This window comes from Eumetopias jubatus, unplaced genomic scaffold (genome assembly GCF_037043125.1).
Source record: "Eumetopias jubatus isolate StellerSeaLion01/CBP00866 unplaced genomic scaffold, mEumJub1_p1.0 scaffold_3, whole genome shotgun sequence".
Classification (NCBI taxonomy): Eukaryota; Metazoa; Chordata; class Mammalia; order Carnivora; family Otariidae; genus Eumetopias; species Eumetopias jubatus.
In genome coordinates, this window is record NW_028274809.1 from 142,451,727 (window position 1) to 142,479,605 (window position 27,879).

The following is a 27,879-nucleotide window of genomic DNA, read 5'->3' on the forward strand; positions in this document are numbered from 1 at the left end:
ATATATTGGCACCGACCCTCCGAAAAAGATTTCTGAGGCACACTGTCAAGAGACAATCAAGGAAGCTGGATGTGCAGCGAGCCCCCACCACCTCCGTCTCCACTTAGGTTGAGAAGCAGGTCAGCTCTTTGTTCACGGAGGGAAACACTCAGAACATGAAGTATCACATAAACCTCCCTCATGTAATAAATTTCCATCCTTCTTCCAGGCAGTGGTCCAATGTGTATTTTAGATTCCTTCTTGAGCATCTGTCAGCGTCTCTACCTCTTACTTCATAAGCCAACCTATATTTTGCTCTTATATTTTTAATCAGGTTGAGTAATGCAGCTACCAGTCTAGGACAAAATTGGACTGATTTGCTGTGACTATGAATAACACAACAGGGGATGAAAAGGAAACATGTACAGACAGTGTGTCTCCGGAGAGGTTCACAAGATTCTCTGAGGCACATCGGGCTCCAATTCAGTGTTTCCCAGAATTTCAGACATTTTTGTACTCTCTTTATGAATTTTGTTATATCCACTTACTACCTGTGCTTAAAAAAAAAAAAAAAGCTGTATTGAGACATAATTCACCTATTTAAAGTGTACAATTCCGTATTTTTAGTGTATGCACAGAGTTGTGCAACCATCACCATAATCTAATTTTAGAACATTTTCATCCCCCACAGAAGAAAGCCCATATCCATTAGCAGTAGCTAATGTCACTCCACCCCAGTCACCCCACACACCTACTCCCCAGCCCTAAAGAACCATTAATCTACTTTATGCCTCTATGGATTTGCCTATTCTGACTTTTCATATAAATGAAATCATAAAATTTGTGACTGGCTGTTTTCAAGGTTCATCCATGCTGTAGCATGAATTAGTACCTCAGTTCTTTTTATGGCCAAATAATATTAAATATATATACCACTGTATTAGTCAGAGTTCCCCAGAGAAATAGAACCGACAGAATATGTAGAGAGAGAGAGAGAGAGAGAGCAAGATTTATTTCTAAGGGATTGGCTCATGTTCGTGGAGGCTGGGTGCGTCCAAAATCTGATGGAGTAGGCTGACAGTCTGGAGATCCAGGGAAGAGTTGGAGTTTCAATCCAAAGGCAGTCTGCCAGCAGCATTCCTTCTTGTTCAGGGCAAGTCAATCATTTGTCTTATTTAGGCTTTCAACTGATTGGATGAGGCCCACCTACATTTTGGGGGGTAACCTGCTTTACTCAGAATCCACCAATTTATTTTTTTTTTGAGATTTTATTTATTTATTTGCCAGAGAGAGAGAGAGCAAGCAGGGGGGCGGCGTCAGAGGGAGAAGCAGACTCCCCACCAAACAAGGAGCCCGACGTGGGACTCGATCCCAGCACCCTGGAATCATGACCCGAGCCGAAGGCAGATGTGCAACCACCAACTGAGCCACCCAGGTGTCCCCACCAATTTAAATGTTAATTGCATCCAGGGGCACCTGGGTGGCTCAGTCAGTTGAGTGCCTGACTCTTGGTTTCAGCTCAGAGCATCTCGAGGTCCTGGGATCAAGCCCTACGTCAGGCTCCAGGCGAGCACAGAGTCTGCTTGTCCCTTTCCTCTGATCCTCTCCTTGCACTCTCTGTCTCCCGAAAATAAATAAAATCTTTTAAAAATTTTTAAAAAATAGAAATAAAAAATAAATGTTATGCATCCAAATGCATCCAAAAACCTACACAGAAACATCCATAATAATGTTTGACCAGATATCTGGGCACCATGTCCCAGCCATGTTGATATATCAAATTAACCATCGTAACCACGTTTTATTTATCTATGCACCAGGTGATGGGAAGTTTGTTTTGTTTCCACTTTTTGTCATGTACAAATGTTTGTGTGGACATATGTTTTCATTTATCTAGCAATGAAATCGCTGGGTTAAGTGGCAACTCCATGCTTAACATTTTGAGGAACTGACAAACTGTTTCCCAAAATAGTTGCACCATTTTACAACCCCACCAGCAATGTATGAGGGTTCCAATTTCTCCATAAGTCTGCTAATACTTGTTATTATCTTTTTTATTATAACGATACTAATAGGTGTGAAGTGGTATCTCATTTCCATTTCCCTCAGGACTGATGATATCAAGTCTCTTTTCATATATTTATTGATTGGGCTTTTGCATATCTTCTTAGGAGAAACAACTATTCAGATTCTTTGCCCATTTGTTAATCGGCTTATTCCTCTTTTTATTATTACATTGTAAGAGTTCTTTATAGATTCAGAATACAGGTCCTAGGGTGCCTGGGTGGCTCAGTCATTAAGTGTCTGCCTTTGGCTCAGGTCATGATCCCAGGGTCCTGGGATCGAGTCCCACATCGGGCTCCTGCTTGGCAGGAAGGCTGCTTCTCCCTCTTCCACTCCCTCTGCTTGTGTTCCTGCTCTCGCTCTCTCTCTCTGTCAAATAAATAAATAAAATCTTTAAAAAAAAATACAGGTCTGATTATCTGATAGATAAATTATCTGATAGATAATTTGCAAATATGTTTTCCCATTCTGTGTTATTTTTTCATTTTCTTGATGGTATCATTTGTAGCACAGAAGTTTTCACTTTTGATGAAATCCCACTTATTCATTTTTCCCTTTGTTGTTTACTCCCTTGGCTTCATATCTAAGAAGCGTCTGCCTAACTCAAGGTCTCAAAATCTACTTTTATGTTTTCTTCCAAGAGTTTTATAGTTTTAGCTCATATATCTGTCTCCAATTTTGAGTTAATTTTAATTTTTGCATGTGGTATAAGGAAGGGATCCAACTTCATTCTTTTGCATATGGCTGTCTGGTCAACCCAAAGCTGAACTTACACATTTATTTACTTAATTTTACCTTAAATCAACTAATCTTTTTATGTAAACAAGAACATGCTATAACACTACTGTAAGTGAAAAGCAATTATAATTTGTCATAAAGAGAGAACATAAGTATAAATACTCAGAAAACAAAAGTACAAAAATACTACGAAAAAATTAATAAAAAATTTTGAAAACCCTATAAAATTTTAGAGATCCAGATGACTACTGAAGCTCTCCTTTCTCATTAAAAAGGGGGGTGGTTAGCAAGTGTTAGGGAAGTAGTAGAGATACACTAACACCAAACCGAGATGTTCCCTGTAAGAAAGACTAATGAAAGGAATTAAAAAGGAAACACTTGGGGCACCTGGTGGCTCATTCGATAAAGTGTCTACTTTCAGCTCAGGTCATGATCTCAGGGTCCTGGGATCAAGCCCCTTGTGGGATTCCCTGTTTAGTGGGGAGTCTACTTCTCTCTCTCCCCTGGCCCCTCCCCCCTGCTTGTGCTCTCTCACTCTCGTGCTCTCTCTCTCAAATAGATAAATAAAATCTTAAAAAAAATTTTTTTAACACCAGTTAGAATGGCAAAAATTGACAAGGCAAGAAACAACAAATGTTGGAGAGGTTGTGGAGAAAGGGGAACCCTCTTACACTCTTGGTGGGAATGCAAGTTGGGACAGCCACTTTGGAAAACAGTATGGAGGTTTCTCAAAAAGGTAAAAATAGAGCTACCCTATGACCCAGCAATTGCACTACTGGGTATTTACCCCAAAGACACAGATGTAGTGAAAAGAAGGGCCACACGCACCCCAATGTTCATAGCAGCAATGTCCACAATAGCCAAACTGTGGAAAGAGCCGAGATGTCCTTCAACAGATGAATGGATCAAGAAGGTGTGGTCCGTATATTCAATGGAATATCACTCAGCCATCAGAAAGGATGAATACCCAACTTTTACATCAACATGGATGGGACTGGAGGAGACTATGCTAAGTGAAATAAGTCAAGCAGAGAAAGTCAATTATCATAGGGTCTCACTTATTTGTGGAACATAAGGAATAGTATGGAGGACATTAGGAGAAGGAAGGGAAAAATGAGGGGGGATTCAGAGGGGGAGATGAACCATGTGAGACTATGGACTCTGAGAAACAAACAGGGTTCTAGAGGGGAGGGGGGAAGGGGGATGGGTTAGTCTGGTGATGGGTATTAAGGAGGGCACGTACTGCATGGAGCACTGGGCGTTATACAAAAACAATGAAGCGTGGATCACCACATCAAAAATTAATGATGTAATGTATGGTGACTAACATAACATAATAAAATAAATTAAAAAATAAAAAAGAGAAACTGGAAAAAAATACTAATGATGTACTGTATGGTGACTAACATAACATAATAAAATAAAATTTAAAAAAGAAATTAAAAAAGAAAAAAGAAAAACAAACTGGAAAAAATACTAATGATGTACTGTATGGTGACTAACATAATAAAACTAAATAAATAAATATGTATTTTTTAAATATCTTTTTTAAAGATCTTATTTATTTATTTATTTTTAAAGATTTTATTTATTTATTCATGAGAGATGGAGAGAGAGAGGGAAGCAGAGGGAGAAGCAGGCTCACCGCCGAGCGGGGAGCCCGATATGGGGCTCGATCCCAGGACCCTGGGATCATGACCCGAGCCGAAGGCAGAGGCCCAACCGACTGAGCCATCCAGGCGCCCCTGTATTTTTTTTTTTTAAAAGGAAATACTTGTCTCACTGAGTGATTTGGGGTGAATTAGGGCCTGCCTGTGAATGAATAGGTGAATGGGTATTCCTGAGGCCCCCCAGCTTGGATCCCACCCGGTGGGAAGCGCTTCTCTGTATCACTAGCATCAACAAGAATGGAAAGAACGTGTGTTGGGGAGAGAGCCGGGATTTGAGCCCAGGCTCCTCATTTATTCCTGAATCTCAGCAAGTTACTCAGCCTGTCACACTTTGTTGCTAAACTGTAGATAATCTCTTCCTAAGGGCTGGTATGAGGATTCGATACTACAGTATGTGGAAGGCAGTCCAACACAGGCTAGGCACACAGAAAAGTGAGCGCCCTCTTGGCGTTCTTGCCACTTCCAGAAACACAGAGAATCCAGTACCCAAGCAGTGTGTCCCAAAATGTGGCCAGAATCCCCTGGAAGAGGAGCCACTTCCAAACTCGGTGACTCCACTGCCCACAGTTTGGGGATCGCTCCCACAGACCTGCCTTGGGTCACATCACTTCTGCTCTGGCAGACTGGCCTGAGTGAATTTTCCCAGCTGAGTCTGAATCCAATCCATTCCTGAAGACACAACCTCTGATGACCACTCCTAAGGTCATCGTAAGATTCGGGGAATTCAGTTTAATGAATGACGGGGGGGGGGGGAACAAAGCTAAAAGCACGGAGAATCCAAACACACACTTGCCCAAGTTCAACTTCCCCAGTGACAGTAGCAGCCGCTGTGGTGTGCCACGTTCTCTGCCTCTTCCCAGCCTCTGGCAGCAGAAATGAGAAGCAAAGACCGTCCGTTGCAGAAAGGTGGCGAGGGGAGGCGGGGCTGGGAAGTTCCAAGGAAGAATAGTCAGCCTCTGAATAGCCACAAGCTGATTCATGCCCTGAAGAGCCTCTGAGCCCCTTCGGAGACAGCCAGGCACTGCGGGCTCCAGATGCTGAGGGGATGCGGGAACCCCAAGCGAGAACCTCTCTGCCCAGGTCGGGAGACGAAATGCCCGTCCTACCGGCACAGGAGACGTCCCCAGATAGGACATCGGGTCTGAGTTCAGGGGAAGGAGGGAGAGAGAGTGGCGGGTGCACTAATGGAGGAAAGGGAGCAGACGAGGGATTGGGGCGGGGAGGCTGGAGCACCAAGGTTCACGGAGGGATGGAGGGTGGGCACGAGGAGGGAGAAGGCAGAACGGAAGCAGAACATTATAAACTTGGTGTTTTCTTTAAAAAAGCAAAACCAGTTAATTCCTTTGTCCACCTTCGGGTCCTGTATTTCGGATTCCGGTTGGCAGGTGGAATCCTGACTGTAGCCCTCAGCCTACCGGGTGTCCGGGTTGGCCTTTGTGAATTAAGAAAGCTACTGACAGACCAGAGAAGCAGTTGATGGAGCTACAGGGAATAGACAAAATGCTAATCAAAGCCGTTTAAAACTGACTACACAAATCTGGGGGCCGAAAATATTCGGGAGAAAAACTCCTACCAGCTTGTCCTTCTGCAGTAGCTTCCTGAGAAATGTATACTCGCACCTGTCCACGAAGGCATCCATACGGGATTGCCTGTCTCAAGTCCCCTTGGCAGCCGGTGGCCTTTTAAAGTTTGCCGCTCTCTTCTGTGCTGGGTAAACTTTAATCCCAAAACGTTACATGCGGGCGGCCATGGTATGGTGTTTAGAGAGGCGGAGAAAGCCAGGTGAAAGGACAGGAGGTCTGGACTTTCCTTTACACGTTCCAGGAAAAAAGGGGGCTCAGGGGGAAATAAGGGAACAGGTAAAATCAGATCTGCAGCTGCTGGTGCCACGTCCGATGGATGTGGACCCCATTTCTTAATTCTTTTCTCTCAGTCGAAGCTGGGCAATCAGTACATTAGAGTTGTTATCCTGTTGTCTCTACTTGTGGGTGTATTTGAAAATTTCCATAATAATCTTATTAAGATTTGTTTATTTTAGAGAGACAAAGAGTGTGCACACGCCTGAGTGGAGGGGATGGGCAGAGGGAGAGAGAATCTTCAAGCAGACCCCCTGCTGAGCTGGGAGCCCCACGTGGGGCTCAATCTCACGACCCTGAGATCATGACCTGAGCCGAAACCAAGAGTCGGATATTTAACCAGACACCCTGAACCAGGCACCCCTGAAAATTTCCATAATAATTTTTAAATTTCCTGACTATCATGAAGTTGGATATACCAAATTGTATTAAAAATGTATTTAAGAGGGGCGCCTGGGTGGCTCAGTCGGTTAAGTGTCTGCCTTCGGCTCAGGTCATGATCCCAGGGTCCTGGGATCGAGCCCCGCATCGGGCTCCCTGCTCTGCGGGAAGCCTGCTTCTCCCTCTCCCACTCCCCCTGCTTGTGTTCCTGCTCTCGCTGTGTCTCTCTCTGTCAAATAAATAAATAAAATCTTAAAAAAAAAATGTATTTAAGAGTCATTTGTTACTCCTAAAGTATTTCAAGTCTAAATTATTTTGTTCAACAGAAGACCCTTAAAACTTTATCCTCTCCTCTTAGCCAAAGAAAATTAATAAACTGATTACTCTGGTACATTCTCTGTTCGAAGCAATGAGTTGAGAGATCATTTTATCTGTAACATCTTGGAGCAGAGAACCAGAAAGTGGAGCAGGGAGGGGTGGGGTAGAATGTGGAAAGTTCAGGGAGAATGTGGAAGTCAGGCTGAATGGTTTGGATTTTATAAGTTTGCAAGAATAAAGTGATGTTCTAAATGGTAAGATGATATAACAACATGGCCGGTTTTTAAAAGAAAAAAAAAAAAAGTCACCCATCATTAGCCCACTGCCTTCTGCTGCCACCTTCCAGACTTCGACCTGAGGTAGACATAATTTACATGGCAGCAATCAGCATCTCCGCCTTTTGAACATTATGCTAAGTGTGTTCCAATGATTCAATACAGCCTTCATAATTGGAATTTTAATGAGGGCCTATAATTCTACTTTTTAAACAATTTTTCTACTGCCAAATATTTTAGATTGTCTTCAGGTTCAGTGTTTGGTTTTGTTGTTGCTTTGGCTAATTCTAGAGGTAATGTATGAAAAACATTTAGCATCGTGCCTGGCATATAATCCTTGTGAGAGTTAATTTTAGGTGTCAGCTTGACTGGGCTAAGGGATACCCAGATGGCTGGCGAAGCGTTATTTCTGGGTAAGAGATTAACATTTGATTCAGTAGTCTGAGTGAAGAGATCCGCCCTCTCCAATGTGGATGGGCATCTCCCAATCCACTGAAGGCCCAACTAGAACACAAAGGCAAAGGGGGGAGGAATTCTTTCCTTTTCTTCTTGAAATGGGGTATTATGTCTTCTCCTGCTCCCAGACATCTGAGCTCCTGGCACCTGGGCTTTTGAACTCCAGGACTGACACCAGCGGCCCTCAGGGTCCCAGGCCTTCAGCCTCACCCGGAATTACACCACCGACTTCCCTCGTTCAGCGTGCAGACAGCAAGCAGGGGGATTGCTCAGCTTCCATAGCTGGGCGAGCCAGTTCCTAGAATAAATCTCCTTCTTCCAACTATCTATCCATTTGTCTAGCTGTCTATCTATCCTATTGTTTCTATTTCTCTGGGGAACCCTGACTAACACAGTGCCCTATAAATATTTTCTATTATTGAGAATGTTATAGTAAATATCTTTATGAATGCAGTTTTTATAAAATAACTATTTTATAATAATAATAATCCATCCATGTTCACTGTAAACAAAACAATCTGGAAAAATATAAAGAACGTCAACCTGAGCCTGTGCTAACATACATAGACATGTGTGCATGCACACACTTAGAGGTGTACAAATATACACAATATGACATAAGGGGATTGTTATGTATGCTGTTATGTAAGTGGCTTATTTCCTTCAACAATATGCGGTAGAACTCCTTTCTCATTGGTATAATTGTCCCTGTCATTTTTAATGGCTGCGTAATGTTCCACTGCTCTGACCACAGTTACCCTACCAATTCTTTATTGACCAATATTTAGACTGCTTCTCTTTTTTCAGTTTTACAAAAATAAGTTTAAAGAGCTCTCTTTGTTTCTGATTAGTTATTCATGATACATTCCTGGGAGTGGGATTCATGGGCCTTTATGTCACAAGGTCATTTTACACAAGAGTAAAAATAGCTGGTGGGAGGGCATCCCTCTACTGAAAGAGAGTAAGCCAAGTTCTGTCCATCTTGGAGATGACAAGCCAGAAACACAGCCCAACATCTGTTCCTCTCTCTCTCTCTCTCTCTCTCTCTCTAACACACACACACACACACACACACACACACACACACACACACACACATGCGCTCGCACATGTGATGTTGATGAGAAGAAAAGCACCGTGCGCTCAGGCCAGCCTATAACCTTCAGAACAGCACTTGTCATGGGTCCCATTGTTAATTAGGACCCTCACAGGCTAATCTTGAGTATTTCATAATATGCTTTGGCAACTCTAAAGACCAGTAGGAAATTGGAAGTGAAAAAATAATTATTAGCAATAGACCATTTATATTTCAAACAACAGTAACCATGGATAAGAGAGCAACAAACCAGAAACTGAGAGCCTTGAGATCTTTACCTGTTTCCATATATCTCTGAATTTGATTTCTTTCTTGTTTGCATTTGCTGAGCACCCAGATGTTGTGAGAAAAATAAGGATGCAAAGTTAGAACCCATGACTTGAATTTTCCAGACTGGCTCCAATTTTAAAGCATCACATAATGTATAAAAACCTGAAATCTGTACATACTTGCATTTAAAAAATACGAAGCATTACCTAAAGATGTTGACTTTTTATCCTCTTAGAATCTTCTTCATATAAACTTTCACAACTTCTAATACGATTTATAAGGTTTAGTGTGGCTCTTTGGTTCGGGACACACGGTCACTGTATCAGGGACAGTCTTGATCCCTGGCACTTGTGGGTATGGGAGGATTGCAACCCTCCCTCGTATGCAAAAGGCTTTGAAGAAGCAATTGCCTCTTTGGACTCAGAAGCCACCTTGCAGACAAATAAAAAAGAGGAGACTCAAACATTTACTAGACTGAAGATAACAGCTCTCATTTGTAGAGTGTTGCTTGGGGGGGGTTACAATCACATCAGGCCCCCACGGCAGCACTGATGAGACACAGTGGACAAATGACTTGCCCCAAGTCACCCATCTTTGGGTATATCACCATGCCTGTCTTACTCCAAAAGCTGGATCCTTTCCTCAATGCACTAGTCTCAGATCACGTGCTAGGAAGAGGTTTGTGAAGAACCAGGAAGATGTTGCTCTCATATAAGGCAGTGAATGGTCTCCCCAGACCCTTTTGCTACTTCCCTCCAGCAGGCTCATCATGTCCTATCCCACCATTGTCCAGAGCAGAGGAACTCAACATCAAAATTAGGTTGCTTTTTTCTAAAGGGAGCTTTTAAAAAGTGCCAGTGCTCAGGCCCTACCCAAATCAATGCAATTGAAATATCTGGAGGGAGGGTCCCAAGTGTGTTTTATAAGCTCTCGGTGATGAGCAGCTGAGGGTTGTCCCAGAGCCAAACACGGTAGTTCTTTGCCCAGAATGCACAGGTTCTTAAAAGAAGTATTTCCCGGCTTCTGGCCCAGGCCAGTCAATCCAAATCTCTGAGTGTGGTCTTTTAAACAAGGTCACTCTACAGTCTAATGTAGGGTATTAGAATTGCCATACTTTGTAAATCTGTTTGCATGAGTTGACTTGTGGGATATATTTAGACCATTATTATACAGTGATAATTAAGAAAAAAGAGTCTCTGTGAGGAGCCCTGGATGGATTTCTAAAGTTCCCCAGAGGATGGCCATGGGCTGCCCGGTGGGGAGCTCCTGAATGCAGCATTCCGTTTCCTTCAGGGTTATAGAACACAGGAGGCCTCAGGGGTCCCAGCAGAGGTGAGGCGCTGGTCAGAAGTTCCTATTGTCTAAAAATAAATTCCTCAAGGCACAGTAGAAAGCCATCTTAATTTGCAAAATCCATCAGGAGCCCAGGTCCTGGTGGGAAGCCCTGGCAAGGTGCCACGGAAGATACAAAGATAGTGGTCTAAATAGCACACACTGACAGGATTTCATCCTCCTTGCAGCCCTATGAAGAAGGTGCTATTGCCCCATTTTATAGATGAGAAAACGAAGTCATAGAGAGGTTAACTAACTTGCCAAAAATCATACCGCTGCTAAGTGGCAGAGTCGGGACTCGAACCCAGACAGTGACACTCATTCCTGGGATCAGCTCAGTTACAGTCCGGTAGTGGTGAGGAGCCATGCGTCCAAATAAGGCCCCACCAAGATATAAAGCATGATAAATGCGGCATGATAGGTGCTGCAAGGGGGCTCGACGTGTATTTGGGGTAGATGAACTTCATCAGAGTAAATCGGGGAAGCATTCGGCGAGGTGGTGGCACCACAGTGGAGCCTTGAAACTTAGTGGTCCTCAAACTCTGCTCCCGGGGGGTCTGGACACATCTCCAGTCCCATACAAGTGTTTTGCCACGAAGTTGGAATAATGGCAGCCTCAGACCATTGGTGAGAAAATTAAGCAGTTAATGGTGTTTTTTTCCATTTCAAGTTTCTCCATCACAAACTTTCCTAAAGCGTTGATGCCCGCAAACGTTAAGTGCCCATAAGTGAGAAGAAATGAAGAATATGTAACAAATGAATATTCATGAAAGTCACAGTCAACCCTCCGTTCTCCCACTTGTTTACTCTGTTGGCTTTGTCTGTTGGTTATCAGTGGTTGCCATTTCACGTTACATGGATAAGACCGTTATCATTTCTGCTAAGACGGAGATTCCTTCTGTTTAATGTGGGATTAAACAGATGAGATTATTACAAGGCTCTCCAAGTATTCTGACCCAGGGTGCCCCTCCCCGACTGAGCTGAGAACCTCCACTGATGAGGGCCCCGTGCTGCTGACTACCTTCTTTCCCACCCCAAAGACGGACAAAGACGAGAGGAGGGCGTCTCAGAACCCAGGGAATATAAGTGACTCCATCCCCCTGGTGAAAGTGGCTGATGGGCATCTCGCTTGGAAGAGGCTGTGTTCGGTCCGCACGACTCTCCGATGCCCTGGGGACCACAGGAGAACACGTGCAGCTATGCTGTGACACATTCCTCAGAGTCTGCAGACAGAGGCTTTGCAGTGAAGCTTAAAGGCAGACCCCTGGGGGAGCACTGGAGGCAACCTAGAATCTTCCTCTGCATAACAACAGGCAGCTACATTTGCATATATAAGCTGACATGTTAATCTTATATGTGGAACAAGTTGGACGAGTGCACGAAAAGGCTTGGTTCACTTTTGGGCGCCGGGGTGGCTCCATCGGTTAAGCGGCTGACTCTTGGTTTCAGCTCAGGTCAGGATCTCAGGGTCCCAGGACGAGTCTGCTTGTGGATCCTCCCTCTCCCTCTGCTCCCCACCCCCACTCACAGCTCTCTTAAATAAGTAAATAAATATTAAAAAAAAGGGGGGTTGGTTCACTTTTGTCCCACATTCAAAACTCTCATTGTCTAGACTTTTGAGTCCAGGAAGAGGGCCAAGTTCACTAAATGGTGCACAGAACCATGGCTACTTCTACCCTCTAATTAGAAGGCTGCCGAGCATAACTTCCCCTGCGCTCCAGGGGACTCCCTCTGTGCCAGGGGAGGTACCTGTGAGGTCACCAACATGGGTCTGGCACAATCCATGACTCTGAGGGAGTCCAGCTTGAGAACACTGAACCATGCGGTTCTGCTCGCCTTGATAACTCTCCTCACTGCAAAGGAGAAGGGTGGGTGGGGCCTGCCTGAGAGCAGCTTCTTCCACTCAGACCAGGACCCTCTGCCACACAAAACTCCACCACACCTGCAAAGCACGGGGGGTGGGGTGGGGGGGCCTTCCGCGTAACAAAGGCTGCATCTGGAATTTGTAGTCTCTACCGCGGGCAGCTATCAGAATATATGGAATTAAAAATGTATATATTACGCAACTTCTCACGCATGGAAACCATCTAATTTCCCTGAAACATTGAAAACATAGAAAACAACCCAGGCCCTTCTATGCTGGTTCTTGTAATTCTGAAGAAATCAGAAAAGTAAAAAGAACTGGAAAAGTTTGCCCTCCAGTGGGGAGACAATGGACTAACAGCATACTTCAAAGGGTTCCAGGAACACAACGTTAGCCCTGAAATCACACGTAAGTGCGCTCACTGGGAAATAAATGTGTCAGGAGACAAACAGGAGCCCCCACGGTGGGCTTAGTGTGGGCCCGGCCCTCAGGAAACTGACTCTCTTGTTGAGACAATGAGACTTTAAACACAAACAGAGCCAGATGGGTCAGGAAGACACACGATTACTGAGCATCATGACAGAGAGGAAGGAACATGATGCAAAGTTGGAAGGAGTAGGTTTGAATCCTGCTCTGTTGCTGAAAAGCTGTGTGACCCTGGGAAAAGCTTGTTTCTCTACTGGCTTTAGTGTCCTGGAAAATGAGGGTGCTGATGCCTCTCTTGCAGGGCAACTGCGACAGTCAAATAAGATTAGTGACAGCACTTTGTGTCTGGAAGCATCCATCAACAGCATTATGGATACTTACTTTGTGCTGAGCTCTGGGCTTCCCCCTCTAGACCGACCGGGGACCTTAAGGAGCTTACAGTCAAGCTCAGTGAACGGAGAACCCAAAGAAGCCCCCCAGCTGCTAGCACGAAGAGCTGCCTTACAAAGGGATTTGAAAAAGACATCCCTCTGGGGGGTTGACTTGCAAAAAGATGCCCCTGTGGGAAGAACTATTAGACAGACGTCACTGGTGTGGTAGCCACTAGCCATCTGTGGCTATTTACATTTAAATAGAATTTAAAATCCAGTTCCTCAGACATATTAGCCATAGTCAAGCCCTTGGTAGCCACATGTGGCTAGGCCTACCAAACTGGACATTGCAGATCAGATAAACAGAAACTAGATAAGAGAGACAGACAGAGAGACAGAGAATAGATAGAAACTGTTTTTCAATTCATTGCCCTTGTTTTGTTTTTTGTTTGGGGTTTTTTGGGGGAGTCGCTTTGTTTTTGATCTACTTTTTCTGCCTTCTCTCATTTCAACTAAGGGGTTTATATGGTTTCATTTTCTCTCCTTTCTTAGCATATTAATTATACTTCTTTTACAATTTTTTAAGTGGTTGTCCTAGTGTTTGCAATATACATTTACAACTAATTTAGCATTCTCTTTTTTATAGCTTTTATTTTAATTCCAGTTAGTTAACATAGTTACATGTTTCAGGTGTACGATACAGTGATTCTACACTTCCATACATCACCCTGTGCTCATCACAAAGTGCGCTCCTGAATCCCCATCACCTATTTCACCCATCCCCCACCCACCTCCCCTCTGGTAACCATCAGTTTGTTCTCTAGAGTCTGTTTCTTGATCTTTTTTTCCTTTTGTTTCTTAAATTCCACATATGAGTGAAATCACGTGGTATTTATCTTTCTCTGACTTATTTTGCTTAGCATTTTACTCTCTAGCTCCATCTATGTTGTTGCAAATGGCAAGATTTCATTCTTTTTGATGGCTGAGTCATATTCTATTGTGTGTGTGTACCACATCTTCTTCATCCATTCATCAATCATTGGACACCTGGGTGGCTTCTATATCTTGGCTATTGTAAATAACGCTGCTATAAACAGAGGGATGCATTATCCCTTTGAATTAGTGTTTTTGGATTCTTTGGGACAACTAATCTAACTCTCAAGTAACACTATACCACTTCATGGGCAGTGCAGGTACCTTGTTAAGAAAGTATTCCCAATTCCTCCCTCCTGTCTCATATGACACTGTGGTCATTTGTACCACTTATCCGTAAGATATAATCACCCAATATGCCGTTGCTCTTATTATTCTGAGAAACCATTATCTGTTAGATCAATTAAAGATTAAGAAATAATAAAAAGTTATTCAAAATAAAAATAAGACACTGTATTTTACCTTCATTTATTCCGTCTCTAACACTCTTCTCTTTATGTAATCTAACTTATATCATTTTCCCTCTCTGGAGAATTTTTAACATTGCATATGAGACAGGTCTACTGATGACAAATTCCCTCAATTTTTGTTCGTCTGAAAGTCTTTGTTTCTCCGCCACTTTTGAAGGATAATTTTATTGCATACAGAATTCTTGCCTGGTGGTTTTTTTCAACACTTTTAATATTTCACTCCATTCTCTTCTGCTTGCACAGTGTCTAAAGGGATGTCTGATGTAATTTTTATCTATGTTGTTTTAAAGATAAAGTGGGGTTTGTTTTTCTCTGACTTTTTATAAGATTTTCTTTGTCTTTTATTTTTTGCAGTTTGAATATAATTTGGTTAGGTATTGTTTTTTGGTATTTATCCGAATTAGTATTCTCTGAGCTTCCTGGATCTGGTTTGTTGTCTGTCATTAATTTTGGAAAATTCTTAAAACAAAGAACAAGGGCAATGGATATGGTAGATATTAATGCAACTATATCAATAATCACTTGAAATGTGAATGGTCTAAACATACCAATTGAAAACAAACTATCAGAATGGATTTTAAAAAACAAGACCTTATTATATGCTGTGTATAAGTAACCTACTTTATGTAAAGACACAGATTAAAAGTTAAGGGATGGAGAAAGACGTACCATGCTAACATCAATTTTTCAAAACGCTGGAGTAACTACATGAATTTCAGACAAAACAGACTTCACAACAAGAAAAATTATCAGGGATAAAGGAAACATCACATAATGTTAAAGGGGTGATTCCCCAAGAAGACATAACAATCTTTGATTGTGTATGTACCTAACAACAGAGCATCAATATACATAAAGCAAGAACTGACAGAACTACAAGGAGAAACAGACAAATCCACAATAACAGCGGGAGACTTCAACACCCCTCCATCAGTAATTGCCAGATAACAGCAGCCAGAAAATCAGGATATAGTTGACTCCAACAGCATCATCAGTCCACTGGATGTGACATTTATAGATAACTTCAGCCAGCAACAGCAGAATACATGTTCTTCTCAAGCTGACATGGAATATTCACTGAGACAGACAACATTCTGGGTCATAAAACACACTTTAATAAATATAAAAGAATGGAATTCACACAAAACATGCTCTCAGATTACAATGGAATTAAATTAGAAATCAATAACAGAAAGATAGTTGAACAATCTCCAAATATTTGGAGATTAACAAAACACTTCTAAATAACACATGCATCGAAGAGGGAGTCTCAAGAGAAATTTAAAAGTATTTTGAGATAAATGAAAATACAACTTATTGAAGTTTGTGGGATGGAGCAAAGCAGTGCTTAGAGTGAAATTTATAGCACTAAATGCGTATATTAGAGAAGGAAGATCTAAAGCAATAATCTAAGCTTCTGAGAAAACTAGAAAAAGAGAAAAAAAAATTGAATCTTTGTGTCTTTTCCTAGCTGTTCTGATAATCTTGGCAGGATCACCCAGGACAAAGGACTTCACACTTTTCTCTTGAGACTAGAGACTTCTCTAAGTCCTTGGTTCTCAGATGCCCTTCCTTTAGCTTTCTGAGATGTAAAGGGCCTCTGCCAAGGCTGGAGGCAGGGTGGAGGTAGGAGGTGGGGGAACATGACACACCCCTGCCTCCCTTAACTAAAAAGATCCCTGCCCTTATCCCAGATTTATAGGACGTTTATACTCAAAGTGGGATGGGAGTCGGGAGGAGAACAGATGCAACCTCCATACACTGACTCAGACACTACTGGATTTCACCCTTTATCCTGCCTTCCAGCTCGTGAACGCAAGTCGTCCCATTTCAAGTGTATCCACCCTGTAACAAGACTGTCACTGAAAAAAACAGAAATAAGAAATAAAAGACTGCCGCTGCCAGCATGATTTCCACATTACGATTAATGGGAATCATTTATGCAAGTGGCATCTTGCTGAAAGTAACATAATGAATTACATGTTTGCCAGGATCACTTGGTGACAAAGACTGCCAAGCTTGAAAATTATTAAAACACTCAAAAGAAGCCAAGCTGCTGTGGCACCAGAATTTATTGGTAGGTGTTTATTTTTTAATAACCAACTTTCTTTTTTATAAACTTGTAAAAATGAAGATGATTAAGTTTTTATTCCTTCAAAGAAAAAACATTTTGCAAAAATATTTTATGTGAAATAATAACACAAATACAAATAAGCAACTGTGTACAAAATAATTTATTACAGTATTATATAGGTTGGCATTATTTTACAGTGAGTTTTTTTTCTCTTAACAAGTATGAATCTAAATAGCTTAGGGCAAAGGAAAACCGTTTTAATTAGAATGGCTTCTCTAAATAAAATCTCCCTTTTTGAATTCATATTTGCCTTAAAGGGACGTATTAATATTAGACATATTTACACAGTTCTGAAAGAAATATACTGAATGATTCCATTATTGTTTTCTGTACAAGATAAAACGAAAACCTGTACTCCCCCCCAAAATATTGCTCAACAATGCTTTAATAGTTAAACTAAAAATAGTTTAAATTGTCATTTTGCTGATACAAAAACGTATTTAATAGTCAATGCATGGCTATGAGAGTAAGAATGTTTCCTTAAATTTGTATTCTTCCCTATTCCGCTCCCTTGAAGCACACCACTTAGATAGAAACTATTTGTTAACACGTGAAGCAATTTAATCAAGATAGCACAATTCTTACCCATGGGTCTTTAAAAGAATGATCTAGGGATATGCAACAAATTTACCAGTGAATTTCCATGATTAGGAGGCAAACCAATCCCCACATTCTGAATCATCTACATAAAACTGGAGTACTCTTATTCAATAGAAAGTATCATTTTCATGGATATTAAGAAGGAAATGGTAAATCATGAAAAAATTAAGGTGGAAAAAAGGGCAAACTGAAATAAATTTTAAAATAAACCTCTATGTCTGCCAAAAAAAAGTTTCATATTGTTTTTAACATACAGTTTACACTTTAAAACTGATGTGCTTTAATTAAAAAGCAAGCAAATAAACAATAATACAACAAACCAATAACATCAAAACACAGATTCTGAAACCAGGATCTCAAGAAAATAATACAATGGGGCTGTATACAACTGAGCTTAATAAGAAATTATATTTACGATACAGAAGTGACAGCACCCATCACAATGCTGATAATCGGAAAATTAAGAAAACTGTACAAGTATAAACAGGTAATTTTCAACAGATGTTTATGTAAATTGGCAGAGTCAGATAAAGGATAAAATAAGTTTACAGAATACTCCATTTACAAATTCTATCCAATTATTCCATTTCATACCTATATTAAAATACACCCTGAAAAGGAAACCCTGATCTGAATTCAGCTCTGACTCTTACAGGAGCCATCTTTCTATGGGATCTCAAATTTCATTTGCCAAGACATCATGGTCAGCTGTACGGCTGAGTGCCACACTGTGGCCGTCCATTTCGTTCACACCGGGCAGGAAAGCGGAAGTGAAAGGAAGCAGGTTATGACAGGCCACCCTGTATTCTTCATACTGGGAATTACAGTTCCCAAAGCTGCCATCAAGCAGTGCCTCGGAAACCTTTAGTAAAGTCTATCAAAAAAGGCAAGAATAAAAATAATTTTTAAACTAATGATGTAATGTATGGTGATTAACATAACAATAAAAATTTAAAAAAATAATTTTTAAGAAAAAAGGTTGGTTACTAACCACTTTAACAATCAAAAGATGCAATGTGTTAATTAAGCAAAAGAAAACTGGCAAGGCCTCAGTGTAAAATAACTTCTTGCTACCCACAGTAAGTAATCACCTCCAAACGGGAACATTTTATTATTTTTTATTTTTTAAATTTAAATTCCATTAATTAACATACGGTGTATTATTAGTTTCATAGGTAGAGCTCAGGGATTCATCAGCTGCACACAACACCCAGTGCTCATCCTATCATGTGCCCTCCCCAAGGCCCATCACCCAGTAACCCCACCCCCCATCCACCTCCCCTCCAACAACCCTCAGTTTAGAACTGGAACATTTTAGAAATCAATTCTGCAAAGCCTTAAAAAAATGGTAAAATTCTAATACTTGAAAAAGTGACTCTCCGAAACTGATCCCTAAAATGAAAATGTCTCTTTAAAAAAAAAAAAAAAATGAAAATGTCCTTTATTAACCACACTAGTTCCCATTTACTGAGGGCTTACTATGCCTGGCTCTGTGGCGCTTTGCAGATACTGTGTGTCTTACAAACTGAAGGCTTATGGCGGCCCTGTGTCGAGCAAGTCGACTGGCACCATTTTCCCAACAGTATTTGCTCACTTTGTGTCCCTGTGTCCTATTTTGGCAATTCTTGCAAATATCTCAAACTTATTCACTATTATTATATTTGTTATGATGATCTGCCATCAGTGATTACAACTCGCTGAAACCTTAGATGATGGTTAGCATTTTTTAGCAATTAACTGTTTTTTTAATTAAGGCATATAGATTGTTTTTTCAGACATAACACTATTGCCCACTTAACGGACTACAGTATAGTATAAACTTAACTTTTATATGCACTGGGAACCCAAAAACTTCACTGGACTCACTTTGTTGTGCTATTCATTTTATTAGCAGTGGTCTGGAGTCGAACCCACAGTATCTCCCAGGTACGCCTGTATTTTCATCCTTATTTTATAAATGAGGAAGAGCAAGCCAAGAAATGGAAATTTGCCTAATGCGTGTGACAAATACGTAACTGGTAGAGCTGAGATCCAAATCCAGACCTAACTCTGAAGGTCCACTCAAGAATTCTGTTGTAAAGACACGTGTTTTGTCAGAGCACTCAGTATCCATAAATTTGTAAAAATCAATCTGAAAAATCTTACCTTTACATTTTTATCTTTTATTGTTTCATCCAATCTAGTGGCAATAGCAATTGCTTTCTCTTGCCTTGACTTGTCCAGAAAATACATCATTTTAGCCCCTGAAATACCAAGACACTACAAAATGAGTGAACTCCTAGATCTTAAAACTGATTTGATTGACATCAACCAGTGACTTAAAATAGGGTTCCAAGTGTTTAATCAGCAGTGGGTTGGAGCTGGCTCCTACCAGGACTTGGGAGCCAGATGCAAAGTTTCCGCCCAAATCCCAATTCAATGACATCCCATTGACAGACTGGGGCTACAATGGGAGTGTTTACATTATGGCAAAATGCTGCACATCAGGGCTTCTTCTGTTAAAAAGAGATGGTTGTCAAACGCTTACTTACCAGGAGACCAGATTTAAGAACCACCCCTCCCCCTAAAATGCTATAACTCAAAATATAAATATAGGCTACCCTGAAGCATCAATCAATATTTCAGCCAAAATCATTTTTTAAAGATGATATCCTCAAATAAAACAACTAAGGAAAAAATTACTGTCACAGAGAATTGTGGCAGAGGGACAAAAGGAAAATGCTTGCATGTTCACAAAGAAAATAATTTTTAAAGGTTTTTGTTTTTATTCCTATTCCTATGTAATTTTTTTCTGCATCCACCAAAATGATCATATGGTGTTTACCCTTTCTCTCTCATTGATGCAATGTTTTGCAACTACTAAACCCTTGCAACCCAGGAAGAAATCCCACTTGATCGTGGTGAACAATTTTTTAACGTATTGTTGGATATGGTTTGCGAATATTTTGTTGAGGAGTTTTGCATCTATGTTCATCAGGGATATTGGCCTGTAGTTCTCTTTTTGTACTGTCTTTATCTGGTTTTGGTATTGGGGTAATGCTGACCTCATAGAATGAACTTGGGAAGTTTTTCTTCCTCTTCTATTTTTGGGAATAGTTTGAGAAGAATAGGTATTAACTCCTCTTTAAATGTTTGGTAGAATTCACCTGGGAAGCCTTCCCTTTCACAGTGGAGACAACAGGTATTCATTCAATTAATAACCTCTTCCTCCATGTCTGTATCTCCTATATCTCCTGGTCCATACTCTATGCTCATTTTTCTATTGGGCTTTTATCAATTTATATTGTTTATTGTTAATTTACAAGAGTGCTACATATATTATTAGCTTTTTTATTAGTTGCATATCTGTAAATTTTTTTTTCCAATTGGCCTTTTGACTTTCTTTTTTTTTAAATTTTTACTTATTAAGTAACCTCTTCCCCCAACAGGGGGCTCGAGCTCACAACCCTGAGATCAAGAGTCACATGCTCTACTGACTGAGCCAGCCACGCCCCAGCCTTCTCAGTTTATGGTTTTTATTTTTATGTGGCAAAATTACTTTTCCTGAGAATTTCACATATTTGGGAAGGCATTTCCCATAATAACAATGAAGAAATGTTTTCTTTCATTATCCTGTATTCTTGAAGAGAAATTCTTATCTGCCCTTACTACCAAGAAATTGTAATTTTTCATAGGATTTTTTTCCCACAGACATCAGAATCAAGAAGTTTCCCTTTAGAACAAGAAAACTTAAGTTGAAATATTTAAGTATATGGCTTATTGTAGGAGCATAGTTAATTATATTATATACTTCATTTTGTCCCCAATTCCTTTTCCACAATCTTTTGTCCAGTTTACCATCTTGTCCATCCATGCCATTTTGTCATTTTATGAATTTGTATAAACTGCCTAAAATCCTTCCTCTAACAGGCAAGATATAAATAAATCCTCGAAATACAAAATACATAAAGTAGTAAAAATACAAGAAAAAATAAATTACTCATAACCACAAACCACGAAGGCAACCACTTAAACTTCCATATGTATTTCTTTTCAGCCTTGAACCCACGTAGGTTTTTTTTTTACATAGTTGAGATTATGTTGTATGTTAATTCTGTGTATGTATTATAAAATTATTTACCCCCGTTATTACAAATTTTCTGAATAAACATCATTTTACAGGACTGCCTGGTTTTCCATTTCATTACAAACCTACTATTTCCCCTCTTCTTAGACAAACATGAAATTTGTTTCCATTCTATTTCCCACACTCACAGCATTTCAGTTACTTTACACTTAAAGCTTTATCTCTGCTTTGGATTAATTCTTCAAAATTATTTACAAAAGTATAACTAGAGCAAAAAATCACAGATAATGTGAAGCTCTTTTTTTTTTTTTGGCTATTTTAAGACTGAGAAAATTAAATAGGAATAAAACAATAGCTACAACAAAATCCAGCTATATTTTTACATAATAAAAGCATTAGTGTACACATAAAGAAAAAATGAGCAGTTAAAAAATCTTTTTTTTAAGATTTATCTTATTTATTTGAGAGAGAGAGAGAGCGCGTGTGTGCACACGCATGAGGGGATCGGGGAGAGAATCTCAAGCAGATTCCCCTCAGCGCAGAGCCCCGCATGGACTCAATCATAACCTGAGATCATAACATGAGCCGAAACCAACAAGAGTCAGACAGACACCCAACCGACTGAGCCCCCAGGTGCCCTGAAGTGGAACTCTTACTAAGAATGACAGACTGCTTTCCTAAATGGCTGGGCCAGTTTACACTTCCAGCAGCAAAATACAAGAGTGCTTATTCACCATGTCTCCACCAGACTTTCATCTCCTTTTCCCAAACAAAAAAAAAACCTTTCTTAATTTGAAAGATCAAAAATGGTATTGTGTTCATCTCTTTTTCTATGATAATTTGTAAGGCTAAAATCTTTCTAAACTTTTAAAGTTTTCATCACATTCTAACCTCTTCCATAAATGTTTTAACCCCGGGAGTCAGACACTGACCTGAAAGCAGATGCTGAAGAGAGGTAGCATTGTGTTTGAGAAAATCCTCATTAAAACTTTCCAAATCCTTGTTGACAAGTATTTTCTGCATTTCTTGAGATAGAACTTTGCTCACAATGTCTGGAAGATTACTATGATTAGACACTATAAAAACAAAACATTTGGAATTAAATTTTTTTTTAATCTGTCCTTTGAAACAAAATCAACCAAAATACATTTATATTTATTATTAAGCTTGATATATTTTACATAGTAAAAATATTGCTCCTTTGGAATATAAATACATTCTAGCTTAAAAATGCACTAATTTCTAGCATATCTTTGCTAGCATGTTTAATTTACAGATGCACTATAGATTTTTTTTTTTTTTTTTTTTTGACAGAGATAGTGAGAGCAGGAACACAAGCAGGGGGAGAGGAAGAGGGAGAAGCAGGCTCCCTGCTCGAATGTGGGACTCAATCCCAGGACCCTGGGACCAGGACCCGAGCAGAAGGCAGAAGCCCAACAACTGAGCCACCCAGGCGCCCAATGCACTATAAATATTATCCTTTTTTTGCCTTATATTATTGCCAATCTCTTTAATGTCCAGCTTAATGGAAGACTGCTGAACTGTCATATTTGCTTTTACATTAATATTACCTTTTTTATACTTACCAGATTTAGAAAATTTAATTAAACATTCATGTAACCGTGGGTGATTACTGTTGATAGCAAAAGCTCGTTTGACAGACTGCAGCATTAACAGAAACTTCCCTATGTCAGAAAACAATATAAAGGTTAACAGCATCAATACTTATGTATGTTATTTTAGTCACTTTATTTTAGCCTCACTTAAATTCCAGTAACAGAATGTTACCTTTCCTGTAACATTCATAAGCAAAATTCAAAGCTGACTTTGGTTATCAAAGACAACTTTTATTTTCTAAAGGAAAGGTTGAAATCATGTAGAATTGAATGCTTCAGGTAAATAATTTGTATGACTGTTCGAACTATTCTCAGAATGGATTTGATCATAATATTCTAACTGATAGCCCTGTGAAGTTTTGAGTAGCAAAGGAAAAAGGGATTGGGCGCCTTTGTGGAGGGCTGATATGGAACTCTAACAAATGAAAAGAAAACTAATCTAACTGATAAAGATTACACTGAATATGGTCACCAATATAATAAGGACTAACAACTGAATTCAAACGATTACCTTTTCTAAAATATATTTCAAATGCTAACAGATGAGTGTCAATGTTATCAGCAACAAGGTTCTTAAGAGGTATAAGGAACTTGATAGCTTCTTCTAATGGATTTTCTATCTATTTTGAAACAGAAAGGAAAATTATTACATTTAAAAACAGCTACACAAGTTAAATTTCCCCCAATCTCATATTAATACATATCTAAAGTAATTTACAGTTCTCTTTATTTGACCAAATAAGAAAACATTTTAAAACTATCATCTGTAAACAAATTCAAAATAGTCAATAATTTCAAAATGGAAATAGCGCTATTGTTTTTCTGATCATAAAATTAATATAATCTCATAAAACTCCAAAAAGTCCAAGAAATTATTCCATAGACTAAGGAGATGGAACACCAAATACTGAGAACGCTTATTCTTGAAACATTTAAAGTAAGGAGGCAAATACAATTGCATCATGTAACTGGAAAAAATGACCAATTTAAAATCCTTATACTAGATTCCTCAGTAAATAAACCTGAAAGTTAAATATTTCCCTAAATCTGATCCCTAAATAACTATGGACACTTTGAGAAAATCCCAGAGATGAAGTGCTTTCTCTTTGTAGCTAAAACCTATCAAGATCTATGTTTCCAGATGTAATAGATAATTGTCTGGCTGCTGTAACAAATTACCAAAACTTGAGTGTCAATAAAAAGCAACACACAGTTATTATCTTGGCAGTTCCGTAGGTCTATAGTCCAACATGCGTCTGGCGGGGCTTAAAAATCAAGGCGCCAGCAGGACCACGTCCCCTTAGGAGGCTCTAAGGAAGAGTGTGTTTCAGTGCCCTTTTCAGCTCCTCAAGGCTGCCCACAATCTCCGTTTGTGGCTCCCTCATTCCCTCTTCAGAACCACTTAACAGAGGGCTGAGTCCTCCTCATGCCACTCCAACCCCCTCTCCTGTCTCCCTCTACTTTGAAGACCCACTGTGATTATACTGGGCTCACCCAGATAATCTAGGCGAACTTCCTTATTTTAAGGCCATCTGCCTCATTAATTCCCCTTTGCCATGTAATGTAACACATTCTCAAATTTCAGGATTTGGAATGTGGCCAGATTTAAAGGGCCGCTATGCTGCCCACCACAACTACAATTCTATGTATAATTTGCATTAACCAAAATTTGCATATTACCTCTCAAAAACAATTAACTACTATCATAATTACCTTGAAATATTACAAAATGGCTTCCAATCTCTAGATTGAATTAAAACACGTTCATGACCAGAACAGAACTAAATAACATAAATCCTACAAAGACAGCAAATTCATCTCACCCTTTCTAATTTTTCAGGTATAAGTTCTTCTTTGAGACCACTGGCTTCTTCTTCTTCTTCATCTCTTTTTTTCTTTTGATTTTTTTGTTGGCGTTCCCTTTCTGCATGCTTTCTCTCTTCTTCCAGTTTAGCCTTTTTCTGAGCTCTTCTTTGCTTACTGAGCATTTTCTTCAACTCTTTGGCTGACAGGTTTTCTATAAATATCCAAATGAATACAAATTCTAAATCAAGGTTTCCATCTTCCTCACATTCTTCTGCAATACACAGTACTGTATTAAAGCAATACAGCTTACACAGGGAAAAAGGGGAAGGCGCAAGGATACAGAGGTTTGTTTGCTTTTTTTTTTTTTAAGATTTTATTTATTTGACAGAGACACAGCAAGAGAGAGACAGAGAGAGAGAGAGCACAAACAGGGGGAGCCCGACGTGGGGCTCGATCCCAGGACCCTAGGATCATGACCTGAGCTGAAGGCAGACGCTTAACGACTGAGCCACCCAGGCGCCCCAGAAAAAGAGGTTTTTAGAAAGTGTATCCCCACTGCCTAGCACATACCCTGGCACACAGAAGGCAATCAGCAAATACTGCATCAACTAAAATTAATTCTAAATAGTAATAAAAATTAATAATAAAATCAATCAATTTTGGCCCAGTTCCACCTCCTACACAATACATGACTTGGGGCAAATCACTTCATCTTACTGAGTCTCAAGTCCCAATCTGCATGCAGTGGGGTGATGACACCAACAATCCTCTTGGAATATATCAAGGATAAGTGAGACAATGCATTTACACATACTTGTGATCTGTTCAGAAATTTGCCTGCATGCTACTCTCTCAAATATTTATAGATACTAACATTTTAGTGAATAAAAATCTGTACAGATGTTCTCATTGGCACTATTATTTTCAATCAACTAGGCACTAGAAGTTGTAAATATATATTTTTCCCAAAGGGGCTCAGCTATTAAAAAAAAAAAAGAAAGAAAGAAAAAGAACCCAGATATTTCTATTTTTCCCTAATTGGCTTTACTGAAGATAAAAATAAAAATGATTGCAGGGAGCCTGGCTGGCTCAGTTGGTGGAACGTGGGACTCTTGATCTCGGGGTTGTGAGTTCGAGCCCCATGCTGGGTGCAGAGATTACTTTTAAAAAAAAATCTTTAAAATAAATAAATAAGATTGCAAGTCATCCATTAGGGCTATTTAGAAGTGTGAGCTACAGAACACAATCCGGCTGATCTTTTCTAAGCCCCTCCCTCCCCCGCCCACCGTTTGTTTGTTTTTTAGCAAAGAAGCTACCTGATGTTTTGACAATATGCTTTTCTATATGTTGTTTATGCTAATGACATTCTGAAATGTAGTGTTCTTTTCAATCCTTTTAAAGTAAGTTCCTTTTTCGGTTACCTGAATTAATTTCTTGTTGTTTGCTCTCATTGGTTAAGGGGTTATCATACAATTTCAAGTATATTTCAATCGCTGATCTAGCAGCCTTGAAATAGAAGGCATGTCTTCTGAGTATATCTTCTAATCTCAAAAGGTCAACATAGGCACGAAGGGTCATCTTTCTCATGCAGTATGTATGGAAGTCAAACTGATCATCGGTTATCTCAAAAAAATGCTTTAAAAAAAAACCATAAAATTATCCCTTACATATATGTCAATAATGTCTATTTCTAAAAAGAAAATCATAAAAGCCCCTAATACAATGTAAACAGTCACAATTTCACTTAGTTGCCCTCTCGACTGAGCAGTCCTTAACACTACAAAAGACATCAAACTGTTCTTTGTATTCAACGTAAGTTTCTGTTACAACAATCCTCAGCCATTTCCTATAAATCATGTTTTGTGATGATACTCAATTTCTGTGTAGTAAGTTAGATGATCAGATTTTTTTAAACCCTGAAATCAGTACATATTCATTTTTCGCTCTAATGAAATATTTCTCCTCAGTATTCCCCAAAAATCAGCATGGCAGAGTTAAACAGAGCTCTGAATAAAGGTCAAATACATATAGGCTCACAGTAAGTGTTCACAAATCAGACTGTTCTACTCAACTGTAAGTTCTTTGAGGGTAAGCCCTGTCATCTCTATCCCTACTGCCTGGCATAGGGCCTAACATTCAGTAAGCACAATTTTTGCCATCTCAAGAGAGAAGCTACTTATCAGGCATGTGTAACCTCTTAATTTCCTACAGCCTCAAATATTTAATCTAAGTGAGGAGAAAGAAATCTATATGGCCAATTTCATAAAGTTGTTAAGGAATCAAATAAGAAGATATTTTAAATTTCACTGGACACAGAGCATTATGATTTTTTTCTCATTCAATAAACTCCATTAATCTACCAACGTTCCATTTTAGCAACGGTTCTTAATCTGTAGTCTATGTATAAACAAGCATAATAACATTTTCCTAAGGAGAGAGTTCAAGGCTCTCATTCAATTCTCAAAGGGTCTATGGCCCCAGAAGTTAAAGAACTAATTCCTTACATGGCAAGAAGACAATTAACATCCCTACTTCAAAACAATGTATACTTTTATTTTCTTTCCTATATGCATCTCTACCTCCATCTTCTTTCTTTTCCTCTATTTTAGCTTCTCCAAAAATACATAGAAAAATGAATGATTCAATACACAAGACCAGATTAAGCTCTTCTCCTACTTCATCTGCCCTCTGTCCTGGGGGCCAAAGTAACTCACTGTGCAGAAGACACCTTAGTAATTGTCCACATCATTTCATAATTTTAGTTGTGTTGGTAATTAGAAATACTCTATACACAGAATTACATTAAGTACCTGAGACTTTAAGGGAATAATTCTAAGATAAAAAGAATAAGAGTACACAGTGTGGAGGGGGGGAAAAATGAACCTTTAACATTAGCTGATAACTTTAAGAATCATGCTTTAATAGGTTATATTTGAAAATTGCATTCCTCTCATCAATAAGACAAATCAACTCATAAGAATTAACATGAACCTCTTTTTTAATCAAAGGATTACATATTTCATAGAGCTGTTCGTGGTTAACGTATATCAAGTTACGTCTAGCACCTTAAGATCTTAAAATTCAATACAACTGAGGAAAAATGGCAGCGCCAAAAATCAAGGAATACATAATGCAATAACATCTAAGAGATTACAGGA

General features: G+C 39.5%; 1 protein-coding gene across 4 annotated transcripts in view; it reads right to left on the minus strand.

The window, feature by feature from the left end:
- Positions 1 to 16,743: 16,743 nt before the first annotated feature.
- The window catches only part of NAA16 (N-alpha-acetyltransferase 16, NatA auxiliary subunit), a 66,088-nt gene continuing 54,952 nt past the window's right edge, over positions 16,744 to 27,879 (minus strand). For all 4 annotated transcript variants that reach the window (XM_028106485.2, XM_028106478.2, XM_028106473.2 and 1 more), the window contains 7 exons: positions 26,143 to 26,356; positions 24,739 to 24,932; positions 23,427 to 23,535; positions 22,886 to 22,984; positions 22,232 to 22,375; positions 19,379 to 19,476; positions 16,744 to 18,107 (listed from right to left, as the gene is read on the minus strand). In XM_028106485.2, coding sequence (XP_027962286.1) covers positions 17,910 to 18,107; positions 19,379 to 19,476; positions 22,232 to 22,375; positions 22,886 to 22,984; positions 23,427 to 23,535; positions 24,739 to 24,932; positions 26,143 to 26,356 — 1,056 coding nt within the window. In that variant the 3' untranslated portion in view covers positions 16,744 to 17,909. The remainder of the gene's footprint in view (positions 18,108 to 19,378; positions 19,477 to 22,231; positions 22,376 to 22,885; positions 22,985 to 23,426; positions 23,536 to 24,738; positions 24,933 to 26,142; positions 26,357 to 27,879) is intronic.